The sequence below is a fragment of the Dendrobates tinctorius genome, unplaced genomic scaffold (assembly GCF_039654945.1).
Source record: "Dendrobates tinctorius isolate UK_male_01 unplaced genomic scaffold, ASM3965494v1 ptg000093l, whole genome shotgun sequence".
NCBI classification, from domain to species: Eukaryota; Metazoa; Chordata; class Amphibia; order Anura; family Dendrobatidae; genus Dendrobates; species Dendrobates tinctorius.
Window position 1 is genome coordinate 16,064,846 of NW_027361761.1, and position 15,155 is coordinate 16,080,000.

General features: G+C 44.2%; 1 protein-coding gene across 2 annotated transcripts in view; it reads left to right on the top strand.

The window, feature by feature from the left end:
- The first annotated feature begins 1,009 nt into the window (after positions 1-1,009).
- Positions 1,010-15,155, top strand: part of LOC141098582 (cytochrome P450 2K1-like) — a 132,467-nt gene continuing 118,321 nt past the window's right edge. For both annotated transcript variants that reach the window (XM_073586487.1, XM_073586488.1), the window contains exons 1-3: positions 1,010-1,092; positions 1,340-1,536; positions 15,082-15,155. The exon at positions 15,082-15,155 is cut by the window's right edge and continues 89 nt beyond it. In XM_073586487.1, the coding sequence (XP_073442588.1) occupies positions 1,357-1,536; positions 15,082-15,155 (254 nt within the window). In that variant the 5' untranslated portion in view covers positions 1,010-1,092; positions 1,340-1,356. The remainder of the gene's footprint in view (positions 1,093-1,339; positions 1,537-15,081) is intronic.

Genomic DNA, 15,155 nt, shown 5'->3' on the forward strand with positions numbered 1-15,155 from the left:
CAGTGAAGAAGATTAGTGTGTAGTTTGTGAAGAAAAGAGAATAATACAGAAATGCAAAAGTTGCAGTGCTGCTGCGTTTCAGTTTCTGCCTCGCAAGGTGTGCATGTCACAAGCGACTGATTTTTTTCGCACACCTGTTACATTAGTCAAATTTTTGTTATGATGCTATACTTTCTACATCTATGACATGTTGCGCCCCGAGTGACAGAGTGCCACATACAGAATCATTAACATGACTGTGTAGGGTCTTGGGAAGAACTGCAGTGCCAGAGAACTGGAAAGTGAAGATGATAAAGGACAGATAGAAGGAGACAGAGGAGTCGAGCAAAAATGTATGAATAGGACAGAGGAGGTCAGTAAAAAAATTTTTCAAAACCTTCCTGGTCCTTGGATCCCAGTAAAATTGACCATTAGTTTGTTGGAATTCTGACAAATTGATTCATTCACTTCTAGTTTTCGGTCCTGTTAAAGAAATATAGGTGACCTACATTTTGGTCAGAAGAATTCCCTGTAAGTAGATCACAGTGTCCAATGCTAAACCCCCCAGCTGTAAGGGCCAGTGTATACATTAGTTTAAAGGCAGCTGAACACTCCGATATCGGCGGGATTGATTGACCATAAGTGAAGACCTCCAGAATCCCATTCACCAGATGATTTTGGAGAAGAGGAGGATCCAGGAATATGAACTTAAACACCAATAACTTATTCCTCCCCATTGGTTGTGACGTGTATTCATGAGTATGGAGAATAGCAATCCACCGAGCCTACGATCAGCCAAGAGCTACCATATCTGTATAACCAGCTCCAGCTGTAGAAGAACGTAGACCACCGATCTGAAAATCCTCACCACTGGTCTGTGCTATTCATGGACATGTTGGGTCCTGCAGTCAGTTAGATTTAATTTGTAGCTGAACTCTATTATGGGAAAACTTTGCTCCATAGCACAGCAAACCTCAAAGAAAACAACTTCTTGGCCCGAATATCTGGGCGGGTTGTAAATATCACATCACATTTTCAGTGTCATATAAGGTGAATCAGAACTGGAAAGTCACACTGAAGAGCAGGATCCAGTCGGGGACATTTCATTACAACGTAAGCATAAATGCTGAGGGATAGAAAAATAGCACTGAGAATACAGAAGGATTCTAGGTACGGTAGGATAGATTTATAGATAATCTGAAGAAAGAAAGAAAGAAAGAAAGAAAGAAAGAAAGAAAGAAAGAACAAAAAAGAAAAGCAAAGAAAAAAGGAGAACTAAGAAAAAGAAAGACATGCAATAGATAGATAGAAACATATAAATATCTGTCTATTTATCTATTATCTATTTGTCTTCCTACAGAAACCCTTCCTGGCATTATGATCCCATCTGATCCCATCACATTGGTTTTGTCTATTATTTTGTGTCTTTTTTTTGTTCTGTTTTTCTTTGGGCGGAAAAAAAATGCTTATAATTTGCCCCCCGGACCTCGACCGCTACCAATCATTGGAAATCTGCACATTCTAGATGCGGAGAGACCATATCTGACAATGCACGAGGTAACATTCAATAATTTTACTATTTTATCCTAAATGGTTATGATTCTGTTGCCTGGAAGGAATGGGAATATAATAAGCCACATAATGAAGAGAGTAAAGAATATATATATATATATATATATATATATATATATATATATATATATATTCTGCTCTGACGAAAATTAAGAGACCACTGCACAGTTTTATAAAAATGAGCTTCTCTACATGTCTGACAGCAATTCCATTCTAGTGTCAGTTGAATTTCAACCAGGGTCCACCTCATTCAACTTAATGTGCTTCTGATCAGGTGATCAAATCGTATTTAATGAAGGAAAGTATAAAAAACCCTGCTGTGGTGCTCACATTCCTCTTGCAATAGGACAAGCTGGATGGCAAAACAAGAACTAGTAATATCCCAAAAGTAATAGGAATGAAGAAATAACTTTTAACCATGCCAAAGGAGTTGAAAAGAAAAGTCTTGAGAGAGGAAAAGTAGGGATCAATTCTGGCTTTACCAGCAGAGGGATACAGTAAGCATCATGTTGCCTCCATCCTTAAAATTTCTAAGATGGCAGTCCATTACAACAAGGTCAAGCAGCAGGCATTGGGGACAACAAAGTTGCAGACTGGCAGAGGGCGAAAACGACTTTCCACTGACCGGGATGACCGTCATGTTATTGGAATGTCACTCAGCAACCGCAGGGTGACATCTAGTGACCTACAAAAGGAATGGCAAATGGCAGCTGGGGTGAAGTGCACGGCAAGAAGAGTACGTAACAGACTCTTAGCGGCAGTTCTCAAGTCATGTAAAGCTAGAAAAAAGCCTTTCATCAATGAGAAGCAAAGGAGAGCCAGGTTGAAGTTTGCCAAAGACCATAAGGATTGGACCATAGAGGACTGGAGTAAGGTAATCTCCTCTGATGAATCTAATTTTCAGCTTTGCCCAACACCTGGTCGTTTAATGGTTAGACGGAGACTTGGAGAGGTGTACAAATCACAGTGTTTTGCACCCACTGTGAAATTTGGTGGAGGATCGGTGATGATCTGTGGATGATTCAGCAAGGCTGGAATTGGGCAGGTTAGTCTTTGCGAAGGACATATGAATCAAGCCGCATACAAGGTTATCCTGGAAAAACAGTTGATTCCTTCTGCTCAGGCAATGTTCCCCAACTCTGAGGACTTGTTTTTCCAGCAGAACAATGCGCCATGCCACACAGCTAGGTCAATCAATGTGTGGATGAAGGACCACCACGTCAAATCCCTGTCATGGCCATCCCAATCTCCAGACCTGAACCCCATTGAAAACCTCTGGAATGTAATGCTTACATTTTTGTACCAGGAGTGGCATAAGGTCACCTAAAAGCAGTGTGAAAAACTGGTAGAAAGCATGCCAAGACGCCTGAAAGCTGTGATTAACAATCATGGTTAATTCCACAAAATATTGATTTCTGAACTCTTCCTGAGTTAAAATGTATTGTTTCTAAATGATTATGAACTTGTTTTCTGAGCATTATTTGATGTCTTCAAGCACTGCATTTTTTTTGTTATTTTGACCATTTCTCATTTTCTGAAAATAAAAACAAAATTTATTGCTTGGAAATTCGAAGACATGTTGTCAGAAGTTTATAGAACAAAAGAGCAATTTACATTTTACTCAAAAATATACCTATAAAGAGAAAAAAAAACAGACAAACCGAAAATTTTGCAGTGGTCTCTTAATTTTTGCCAGAGCTATATATAGATATACACACACCTAGCTTACAGTGCATTTTATTTATATATGGATATCAGTCATTGCACAATAAGGGGATGAGGTGAGCTGTGGCATCACTCATTGTAATGGTGTAAACGGTGTTATCTACTGCATATATAAGAGTTATCCGTTATTTTACAGAAGGTGAGCTGTGACATCAGCTATTATGAATTGTGATCATGTATTATCCACTGTATATAGAGGGGTTATCAGTCATTATATAGGAGGGGAGGTGGTGAGCTGTGACATTTCCTATTGTGAATTACTGCTACCTGTGTTCTGTGTCATCACTACTCCATGATCAAAATGACTGAATTTTTAAATTAATGTCGTATCACGTGTCTTTTTGTATTGAACTAATAAAGATTGATATATTTTTTATGACATTTAGTATTCAGATATTTTTTCTTTTGGATGTTATACTCCATTTGTTCTCTGTAGGATTATGTATGATGGGAGTTGCCCTGTTGTTTCTATGTAATTTGGCATCTCTCACTAGATTGCTGTAGATTGAAGTTTACAAACATGTTGGATTTTGTTAAATTATTTTGTATATGTAGAGGTGCTATCAGTTATCAATTGTACAGCAGGGAAAGGAGGTGAGCTGTGACATCACCTGCTGTGAATTGTGTATCTTGGATTATCTAGTTATTAGTAGTGATGAGTGAGCACTAAAATGCTCGGGTGCTCGTTGCTCGGGTCGAGCAAATTGGAATACTCGGGTACTCGGACAGAACAACGAGCCCAATGTAAGTCTATGGGAGACCCGAGCATTTTTACCACGATCCCCCTAAAAACGTTAGAAAATGATGGAAAAACAGCTCAAATGACTTAGGGACATCATGGGGATCGCCCCTGACTCCTAGGTCACAGCTGTAAGCAATGTCGTCAGAGTTTCATGCCATTTTTATAGGTGCACCAAAAAACATCCCAAAACTAATTTTGCTGGGAAATATGTAAAGGAACATCCTTTCAGGGTTAATGACTTGTAAATAAGGCAAAATAATTAACCCCAGACCAAAATGTCTCTCCACCACTTTTGCTATGTTCACATGCAGCATTTTTGAAGCGTTTTTCAACTTTAGCATTGCTTTCAACCAATACGAATGCATTCACTGGGAAATGTCATTGTAACATTTACCAACCCTAGCTGGCCATGTGGTGTGTGACACATAAGGAGACATATCTTGATTCATTTCTGAAGGAGGGACTCTTAAAATCACAAAGCCTATTTTTAGAGGGGCATCAGGTGGCATTAATATTCTTAAAGGGCCATTATTAAACAGTGGGTCTCCTATGCTGTTATTGCCTATGCAGTGAGTGGATGGGCTGCCAAGAATTACAACGCACCCCAAAACACCATTCATGAGAGATACAGGAGGGCCTCCAGAAAAAATGTTGCATTGAATGCAAGACCTGGCCTGCTATCATGTCATATGCACCCCAATACGCCTTGGAACCCAGATAACGGAGGCTTCATGAAAACCCACTTCACAGTCTTCAGTTTCCTTATGAATTGAATGCAATGGCTGCCTTGACCCAAATTTGCACACACCCCAATTCCCCTTGGAAGAAACATGGAGGAGGGCCGCCTAAAAAAAGTGTCCCATTACAAAGGAGCGGGTCTCCTAGACTCATAATGCCCATACACTAAGTGTATGGGCTGACAAACATTTTCCCATGAGGGGTACATTTCTTAAAAATATTTTATGGGGATCATAGACACCTATTCCAAAAATTGGACTGGCTGTAGCAGCACAGAACACGTTAACCCTGGTGATCTAGTGGTGGAGATTGATGAGACATTGATGAAGGCCTCATTAAAAACTAGGCCCAATGTTAAGGATCGGGTCTGCTAGACTTGCAATGCCCACACACGCAGTGCCTGTGCTGACAAACATTTCCCCATGGGGGTACATTTTTAAAAAATATACTATGGGTATCATAGGCACCCTTGCCAAAAATTGGACTGCCTGTAGCAGCACAGAACACGTTAACCTTGGTGATCTAGTGGCAGAGAATGAGGAGACATTGATGCAGGCCTCATTAAAAACTAGGCCCAATGTAAAGGATCGGGTCTCCTAGACTTGTAATGCCCATACACACAGTGCCTGGGCTGGCAAACATTTCTCCATAGTGGGTATATTTTTTAAAAATATACTATGGGCATCATGGACATTCCTGCCAAAAATTAGACTGCCTGTAGCAGCACAGAACACATTAACCCTGGTGATCTAGTGGTGGAGAATGAGGAGACATAATGATAAATCATACTGAAATTAAACAAATAAATAAAAAATGTGAATCAACCTATGAAAGAAAATAACAAAAGGGAGGGGCAAACGCAGGCTCATAAATATGAAGCCAGAATGTGTTCAACGATATATGTTTGTGTTAGGAACGGCGGAATGCACTAAATAAAAATAAATAATATAGTGTGTTCGCCGCTCGGGGGTCCACCGTGAAGTAGGTGTTAAAACCGCTGCTAAGTTGTTACAGACGAGCAATATGGCGGAAATGCGCATGCGGGTTGAACGTCACCCAAGTGCGCCAAGAAATCTCTGTTTGCTCACAGAGATGTCAGCAGAGGAAAACACAAAAGGCTGAGCCTCTTAGTGTCACAGGTCTCAGGTAAATGCACACACGGTGTTAGGCGTCGGATTCCTGACACTGCACAGCAGGAATCCAGAGCCAGGCATCCAGCGGTCTCCCATTCTGCTCCAGGACCTGCTCAGCAATCACGGCGAGCAAGGCATCCTGCTCAGACTCGTTCTGTGAGCCTGGATGTTGCTGCCTCCTCTGGTGCAGCAATGGTAGCGCAACCTGCTCTGCAGGGAACAGCTCCAGAGGCTAAGTCCTCATGCCGTGCTACTGGGCATGCCCGCAAGGTGACCTCTCAGCGGAGAGCAGGGGTCACATGTTCAGGTCCTGCATCGCATCTGATTGGTCCTTACCAGGGTACTGGAAGGTCCCGGAAGCGCATGGATATAAAAGACCCGCATGGCGGCTCGGCCATGCGCTAGTGTAGACTAACATTTGCTATGTGTGAAAGGTGATATCTGGTGACTGACTTATTTGAAACCCCTTCCCTCTGATATTACGAATGGTGACAGAGTGTTGGTTTAGTCAGCTCCAGGTTGTGGCAAGCTACGCGCCACTGTGCTTACCGCACCTACACTAGCATCCGTTGGTGTCCGGTTCTCCGGCACCGTCGCTTAGCGGCTACAGTTATCGCCGCGCTGCTGTAGCAGCATCTATTGGTGTTCGCGGCTGTAACGTCATATGCCGGCTGGACCCGTGTTGTGAACAGGCCCAGCGTTTATTCTTTAGTTTACTCCAGGGCATCTCTGTGTCCTTAACAGAGCCGCTCCTAGCACCTCGGGTGACGCTAACCCGAGTGCAGTGCTTCGCCTTCTAGCAAGTCTGCTATTGTCCAGCAGCGGTCTTGTTATCTACTGCACGGTGGATCCCGGTCGGCGAACGCACCTCCTATTATTAATATTTGGTGCGTTCCGCCGTGCCTAACACACGGTATCTGGTCACAGGAGCAGGACCCAAGACAGAGGATCTGCGTCCGTCTAGACCTACCGTGCGTGCGGCGTCGCTACTGCGAACGCCAAAGAGGGCTGCAACTGCAGCGCGGCGTAGGACACTGCCGCTGGTAGACAAAGCAAGGAAGCAGGCGCAATGTCGCTAGCACTGTGGATGATGCTTTAATGGCTTGAGGCTTGCAACATGCTGGCGCTGACTCTAATCTAAGTCTCTGTACACCTTCGTAATATCAGAGGGAGGGGATCTTAATGAGTTAATTGCAGGTTCATACATCCATCATCATTCACACAGTAGCAACTAGAGACTATACTAGCGCATGGCCGAAATGTCATGCGCACTTTTTATAGCCGGGACCTTCCGGAACCTTTCAGATCTCCGAGATGGACCAATGAGATCTGGAGCAGGACCTGGACACATGACTTCCGATTTCCAATGGGAGACCGTCTCGTGATCATGCCCAGTAGGAGAACAGATGGACTTAGACTCTGGAGCGATCTGCTGTAAAGCAATCTCTTCTGCAGTAGATAGACAGCAGGAGACCGCAGAATGTGAGGCACTGGATTCCTGCAGAGCAAATGCAGAAACCTGATGCCTAACATTTTGTCCCTAGCAACAGCTCAGAGACAGGGATATAAATTAAAATATAATAGTTGTTAGGAATCTGGGTCCTTCTATGCCTATGCAGGAACCCAGATTCTCACATTTATCTCCAGAGGCTAAGTCCTTTTTCCCAGCTTCTGAGCATGCTCACGGGACGAGCTCTCATTGGAATTCAGGAGTCAGGTGCTCAGGTCCTGCTCCTGATTTCATTGGTTCTGCTCCTGGCTCTGGAGATTTCCGGAAGGTCCCGTACGCTATAAAAAGTGCACATGGCTGTTCCGCCATGCGCTAGTATTTTCTATACTTGCTGCTGTGTGTTTGATGATGGATGCTTGGACTGGTGACTGACTCATTAAATATCCCCCTCCTTGGTTATTACGATTGTGTGGGTGATTGGGTCAGCCAGTAGCAGCGCTAGCGCCAGTGCGCTCAAGCTCCACCTGTTGCAGCAGCCAGCATCCTGCTTTGCGCCTGCGATATTGCACTTGCAGTCCGTTTTGGCTTTCGCAGTTGCGACGCCGTGCACACGTCCAGTTACGGTAAGTCTGTTCGGCTGTAGTGACGTTACCTAATTACTCCGGTCCCTGGCTACCGTACGTGTGCCACTGTGATCCTGTGCTGTTAACAGGCTCAGCGTACCATTTTGCTATTATTTCCCTGTGCAGCTCTGTGTCCCTAAACAGAGACTGCTTAGTTTGCACTTGGGTTATTTAGAACCCTGTGCACACTACCGTTTAAGTGTTCTGCCTCTCTCAGCAGCGGTTTCTACACCTGCCGCACGGTGGACCCCGGGCGGCAAACATGCTTTATTTATATTTTTATTTAGCATGTTCCGCCGTACATAACAATAGTATTTCAATATTTTTCACTAGGTCCTAGGAGGATGGTCCAGAGATAGTAAAACTGGAAAATATAAGAATAAATAGGAAGAATATAAGTACATCTCATTTTTGTGACAGTTCCCCCTGGGGGAGTAACATTTGTTTTGGTTTCAAATTATTAACGGGCATCATAAAAACACCCTTGCACAAAAATTCAGTGACCTTTGCATCTCGGAATACGTTCACTCTGGTGTTCTACTGGTTGTGGATGACGAGGATGCGGATAAAGAGGAGGATAACACCAAACAGACCAAATCAGGAAGCGGATACCCATGTGTGGTTGTGAAGAGGTGCATGAGAATACACCTCCACAAAAGACAAAGTATTTAAGGTTATGTTTTGCTGTTTTCATTCGGTGGTGTACAGAAGTCTTGCCCAATCCAACCCTTGTTCATTTTTATAAGATTCAACCTGTCAGCTGACAGGCGGATGCGCTTATCTGTTATAATTCCACCAGCGGCACTAAAAACCCGCTCTGACAGAACGCTAGCAGCAGGGCAGGCCAGGACCTCCAAGGCGTAGAGAGCCAGATAATGCCATGTGTCCAGCTTGGATACCCAATAATTAAAAGGCACAGAAGAATCCCGGAGGACGTTTGTGCAATATGCAAGGTACACCCTCAGCATCTTCCCAAACATTGCACTTCTTGTGCCAGCACCCCTTGCCTCTGTGCCGGCATGATGGGAGGGTCTGAGAAAATTGTCCGAGAACTTTGCCATTGTTCCCCTGCTCGAGCTGGATTGTACTTCTTTTCCTCTCGCTTGGACTCCTTGGTAGTACAACAAACTCTGATGTCTGCTGCCAGTGTTCTCACATGGGAATTTTTTCAGGAATTCCGCTACAAGGGCCCTCTGGTACACCAACATTTTTGTACACCTCTCTGCCTCTGGAAGAAGAGATTGAAAGTTCTCATTGTAGTGTGGGTCTAGAAGTGTCACCCACAAGTAATGAGTGTCACCAAAAATGTTTATAATGCGAGGGTCACGGGAAACACAGCACAACATAAAGTCAGCCATGCATGCTAGACTGCTAACAGGCAAGACTTCTGTGTCCTCACCAACAGGATGACTGACCATGCTGTCCTCGTCCTTCTCATCCTCCTCCTCCCTGTCCTCAGGCCATCCCCGCTGACAGACGATATGACAGCTGTGCTTGTAGTACCGTCTATAGCGCATGAAAGCAGTTCTTATTCTTCCTCCTCATTGTCTACAAATCCACGTTGCAATGATATGAGGCTGGGCTGAGTGTAATCACCCTGTATGGTTCCTTGCTCCATGTACTCATGCTCTGCCTGCAATGCATCCTGTTTAATTGTGGGCAGAGAGGTTTTCACAATGCTGAGAAGCGGGATGGTCATGTAAATTATGGCATCATCACCGCTCACCATCTTGGTGCAGTCCTCAAAGTTCTGAACGATGGTACATATGTCTGACATCCATGTCTACTCCTGAGGTCTTATGTGTAGAGTCTGAACTGAATATCAACGGCCTTGTTGATGCTGGTTGTCAACAATTTCCCTCTTCTGCTCACAAATCCTTTCCAACATATACAGTGTAGAGTTTCAATACGTAGAGACATCACACACCAGTCGGTGAGCCGGAAGCTGCAAATGCTGCTGAAGCATGGCAAGGGCAGCTGAAGCTGTAGCTGACTTTCTATAATGGGCAGACAGATGGCGTACTTTCACTAGCAGATCCGACAGCTCCGGGTAGTTTTTGAGAAAACGTTGAACTACAAGGTTAAGCACATGGGCCAGGCAAGGTACGTGTGTGAGCGCACCTTGCCTCAGAGCCACCACCAGGTCCTGGCCATTGTCACACATGACCATGCCTGGCTGTAGGTTCAGCGGTGTCATCCAAATATATGACTACTCTTTCAGCGCTGTCCACAACTCTTCTGCATTGTGTGGTTTGTCACCTATGCAGATTAGCTTCAGCACAACCTGTTACCGCTTGGCTGAGGGAGTGCTGCAGTGCTTCCAGCTTCTGACTGATGTGTTCATTTCAGAGATGGAGGCTGAAGAGAAGGAGGAGGAGGTGCAGGAGCTGTAGACTGTGGGGGCAACCCTGATTGATATAGGGCTCGCAATCCTCTGCGTCGGGAGAATGTGTTCCATCCCAAGGTCCTACTGGGTCCCGGCTTCCACTATGTTAACCCAGTGTGCCATCAGTGAGATGTACCTTCCCTGCCCACATGCTCTTGTCCATGTGAAAATGGTTAGGTGGACTTTCCCAGTAGCAGTATTGTTGAGGGCACGGGTAATGTTGTGGAACACATGCTGCTGTAATGCCGGTACGGCACAATGGGAGAAATAGTGGCAACTGGGGACCAAGTACCTTGGGGCGGCCGCCGCCATCAGGTTGTGGAAAGCTTCCATCTCAATGAGCCTAAAAGGCAACATTTCGAGCTCAAGCAAATGAGAAATATTCGAATTAAGTACTGTGGCCTGTGGGGCATTGGCTGGGTATTTCCAATTGCGTTCCAATGACTGGGTTATATACTACTGAAGGTTGGGCTGGGACAAGGATGTGGACGGGCTTGATGATGGTGCTGATTAACTGTGGGCAACAACAGGTCCAAGGCCCGAGGCACCTTCACAGGCTGGGGATTGGCTTCTACGCAAAACAGTGGAAGAAGCAGTGTTATCACCTGCAGACAGTGTTCCTGGAGCCTGGGGTTTGGCCCACAAATTTGGGTGCTTTCCTGTCATGTGCCTAATCATTCTGGTGGTGGTCAGGCTGTTAGTTTTGCTATCCCTGCTGATGCGGACATGGCAAGTGCTGCAAATGGCCTCTTCGGGGTTATCTGTAGAGTCTTTAAAAAATAACCAGAATCGAGAAGATGTAACAGTTGGAATGGCATCTTCCGTCATGTTGGTGTTACAGGGAATGGATGCACGCCTTTTGTCTGCATCACCACACTGCTTCTTCCTGCCTGTTGGGGTGATATGCCTCCTTCCCCACGTGTGCTGCTGTCCTTGCTCTACATGTCCTCCTGCCAGGTTGGGTCAGTCACTATGTCATCCACCACCTCATCTTCCACATCCACACCCTGCTCCTCCTCCTGACTTTCTGGCAATTGTGTCTCGTCATCGTCCACCTCTTGCGAACGTGGCTGCGCAAAGATTTGTGCATCGCTACATGGCATATCATCTTGCCCCACTTCAAGTGGACCGGGCGTGAGGTACGAATCTACAAATAAAAAACTGAACAGCTCTTCGGTGTGTCCGAGCGTGGGATCAGTTGTCTCAGGGCACTCGGCATGGTGGGAGGAAGGAGGATCAGGGTGAGTAATATCCGGTCCACACTCACGGCTACTCAGACTTGACTATGTGGAAGACATGGTGGTGGTGACTAAGTGACTGAAAGCATTATCCGCTATCCAACGAACAACCGTTTCACACTGCTCTGGATTCAATAGTGGTGTGCTGTGGTCTCCTAGAAACTGGGACAGGAAGGTCGAGAGCGAAGATGTGGGTCTTTGCTGTGGCCCACTTTCAGCTTGCCCACGGCCTCATCCTCTGCATGCACCATCAGCATCAAATCCACTTCCCCATCCCTTGCCCCTTGCCTTGCCCATTTTAAATGGACTAATGAAATATTTGAAAAGCCCAATACAAATGGATTTATTTGGAGAAACATTATATGTGATCAGTACGTCTGCGAAGCAAAGATTTTTCCACCACAGATGCACCAGGCCTCAGCCTGAGATAACAGATTGTATTAATTTTTTTTAGGCTTTGTGTTAATTTCTAAAAACATAAAATAATGAGTAGAACAAGGCTAGTAGACAGAACTATGCAACGTATGCCTGCGAAGCAAAGATTTTTACACCACAGATACACCAGGCCTCAGCCTGAGATAACAGACTGTATTAAATTTTTTTTTTATTTTTTGGAAAAAAAGGACAGCTGGATATAACGAGAATGACAGACTGCCCAAAAAAGGGAAGCTAGGCGTAAAATGCCTCAATTTTTGGTACACGGATGTATGAGGTGTGTCCTGTAAAAATGTGGCCTGTTTTTTAAAATAATGCAACATAGTGCTGTATATAAGTACTGTGACACCCAGGACAAAAAAAGAAAACCGCTGTAAACTGACCAAACTTTGAGCACACACAGATATGAGCTGCCACGGAGATACCACTATGACAAATGTGTGGCCTGTATTCCAATTACACCTGGGGATAGCTATATACGGCTAATATATCCTACAGGTAGCAGCAGCAGCACCAGAACACAGGAAGGGAATGGACCCTCTTGATGTATGCAATGATCTATATACACACACAGTGCCTGCAGGTGTTGCGCTGATGTGTACAGCGCGACATACACTATTCTGCCTGCCTAACACTAGAACCTATATACTCCGGAATTAGTCCTTAGAAGGACTGTTCATTTAGCTGGATTTGAGTAGTTTAGGTTGGTAGACCCCACACTCACTAATAAATCCCCAATTCTGACCCTATATTGGCAGCAGCTCTCCCTACACTATCTCAATCCGGAGCTGAATAGCGCTGAGCAGGGCGGCGTCCGATCTCTTACACCCCTGATAATGCTGGGCAGCCAGCCAATCACTGAATGACCACAACAAAGATGGCTGTGGCATTACAGTGCCTGGCAGACAATCCCTGCAGCATGATTGGGTCTGTAAAGTCCACCAAAAATGCTGGATGGAGACCCGAGTTCCCGCCGAGTAATCCCGGAAATGCTCAGTGCTCGCCGAGTACACCAAATACCGTCATACTTGGGAAAGTAACAAGTAGTGGCGAGCATGTTCGCTCATCACTAGTAATTAGTCATTGTACAGGAGGTGGGAGGTGGTGAGCTGTGACAGCATCTGCTGCGATTCTCATGATATCTAATGTATATAGAGGTGTTATCAGTCATTGGACAGTAGGAGGAGGAGGTGATCTGAAATATCACCTATTGTGAATGGTGGATCATGTGCTACCTACTGTACATAGAGATGTTATCAGTCATTATACCGGAGGGGAGGTGAGCTGTGACATCACCTATTGTGAAATGTGATCATGTATTATCCACTCTATAAAGAGGGATTATCAGTCATTGTACGGGAGGAGGAGGTGAGCTGTGATATCATCTAATGTGATTGGTGGATCCTGTGTTATCTACTGTATATAGAGGTGTTATCAGTGATTTTACAGGAGGAGGAGGTGAGCTGTTACATCATCTATCATGAATTGTGGATCCTGTGTTATCTTCTGAATAAAGAGGAGTTGTCAGTCATTGTACAGGAGGAGGAGATGGTGAGCTGTGACATCAACCATTGTGAATTGTGATCATGTATTATCCACTGTATATAGAGAGGCTAACAGTCATTGTACAGGACGAGGAGGAGAGCTTTGATATCATCTATTGTGAATCCTGTGTTATGTGTCATTTCTGACTGTCTAGTTTTCAGTTATTGTGCAGAAGGGGGAGGAGATGATCTGTTATATCACTTGTTGTGATTCTTGGGTTATCTACTGTATATAGAAGTGTTATCAGTCATTGTACAGGAGGGGAAGGAGGTGAGCTGTGACATCACCTGCTATGAATTGTGAATCATGAAATATCTAGTTATTAGTCATTGTACTAGACAGGTTTGGGGTCTATGTACTCGTACTGACCTTGAAAATCATTTTGCCTGGTCACTTTTACTATATAGTGAACATGGAAAAGAAAGAAACCATAAAAACAATTGTAGAATTGCCCTTGTTTTGCAATTTCAGTGCACTTAAAAGTACAACTCACCCCGCAAAAAACAAGCCCTCTTACAGCTATGAGGACTGAAAATTAAAAAAAAAAGTTATGGCTGTTGAATTAAAAAGAGGAAAAAATGAAAAAAAAATGGAAAATCGCCCGAGGGTGAAGGGGTTAGACTGTGCAAATGATGAATCAGGCTAATAGTCTATGAAATTACCATAGACGCACCCTACAGTAGGAATAATATGGGATGTTATCCACAAATCCTAACACTTATACACTTAGGCCAGACACTGATTCCGATATAGCGTTACTTTTTTCAAGTGGTTAAAAAATCATTTCTTGGACATCAGTTTAGCATATCTCCTACCAATGACTCGTTATCTCTAGTTTAGTGGCCATTAAATTGTGCGCCACCAGCAATGTCAAGGTAGTGGGAAATTAATGTAGGTTTTACTAAAGTAGAGACATGCTAAGGCCGGGTCAGACTTGTGAGTGTGATACAAGAAACTTCTGTGAATCTCTCGCATCAATACCAGGCACTACCACTGGCACTCGGGAGTGGAGTGTGCGGCTGCATAGAAATACATGCAGCCGCACACTCTGTTCCCGAGTGCTGGAGGCAGTGTCGGGTATTGATGCGTGAGACTCGCACGAGTTTCTCGCATCACACTCGCAAGTGTGACCCCGGCCTAAAGGTGAGTATTGTTTGGTAATTGATGATCCTGTTAACTGCATGGTTGGAGCAATCCAAAATGTAACCTGCAGAGATTATAATACCCCCGTAAGAAGCCATTTTTTTAAACAATGACATGTATATCTATAAAACAATATTTTTGGAATTCACATAATCGTACTGATCTTCAGATTCAAGTTATGGCACTTGGAAAAGAGGAGAAAAAAGTAAAAGCACAAAAAGTAAAATTGGCCCAGACAGCAAGAGGTTAAAGTTTATTAAGATAAAATCAGAAACCTTCTATAATACATTTTGCTCTACTATTAGAATATGTTCACAACAAAAACCAGGTGAAATATCATTAAACTAAAAAAAGACTAATTTCACTTTTCAGCTCTCTAAGAAGTATGGACCCGTGTACACCTTACAATTTGGAGTTGAGAAAGTTGTTGTCATCTGTGGGTACGA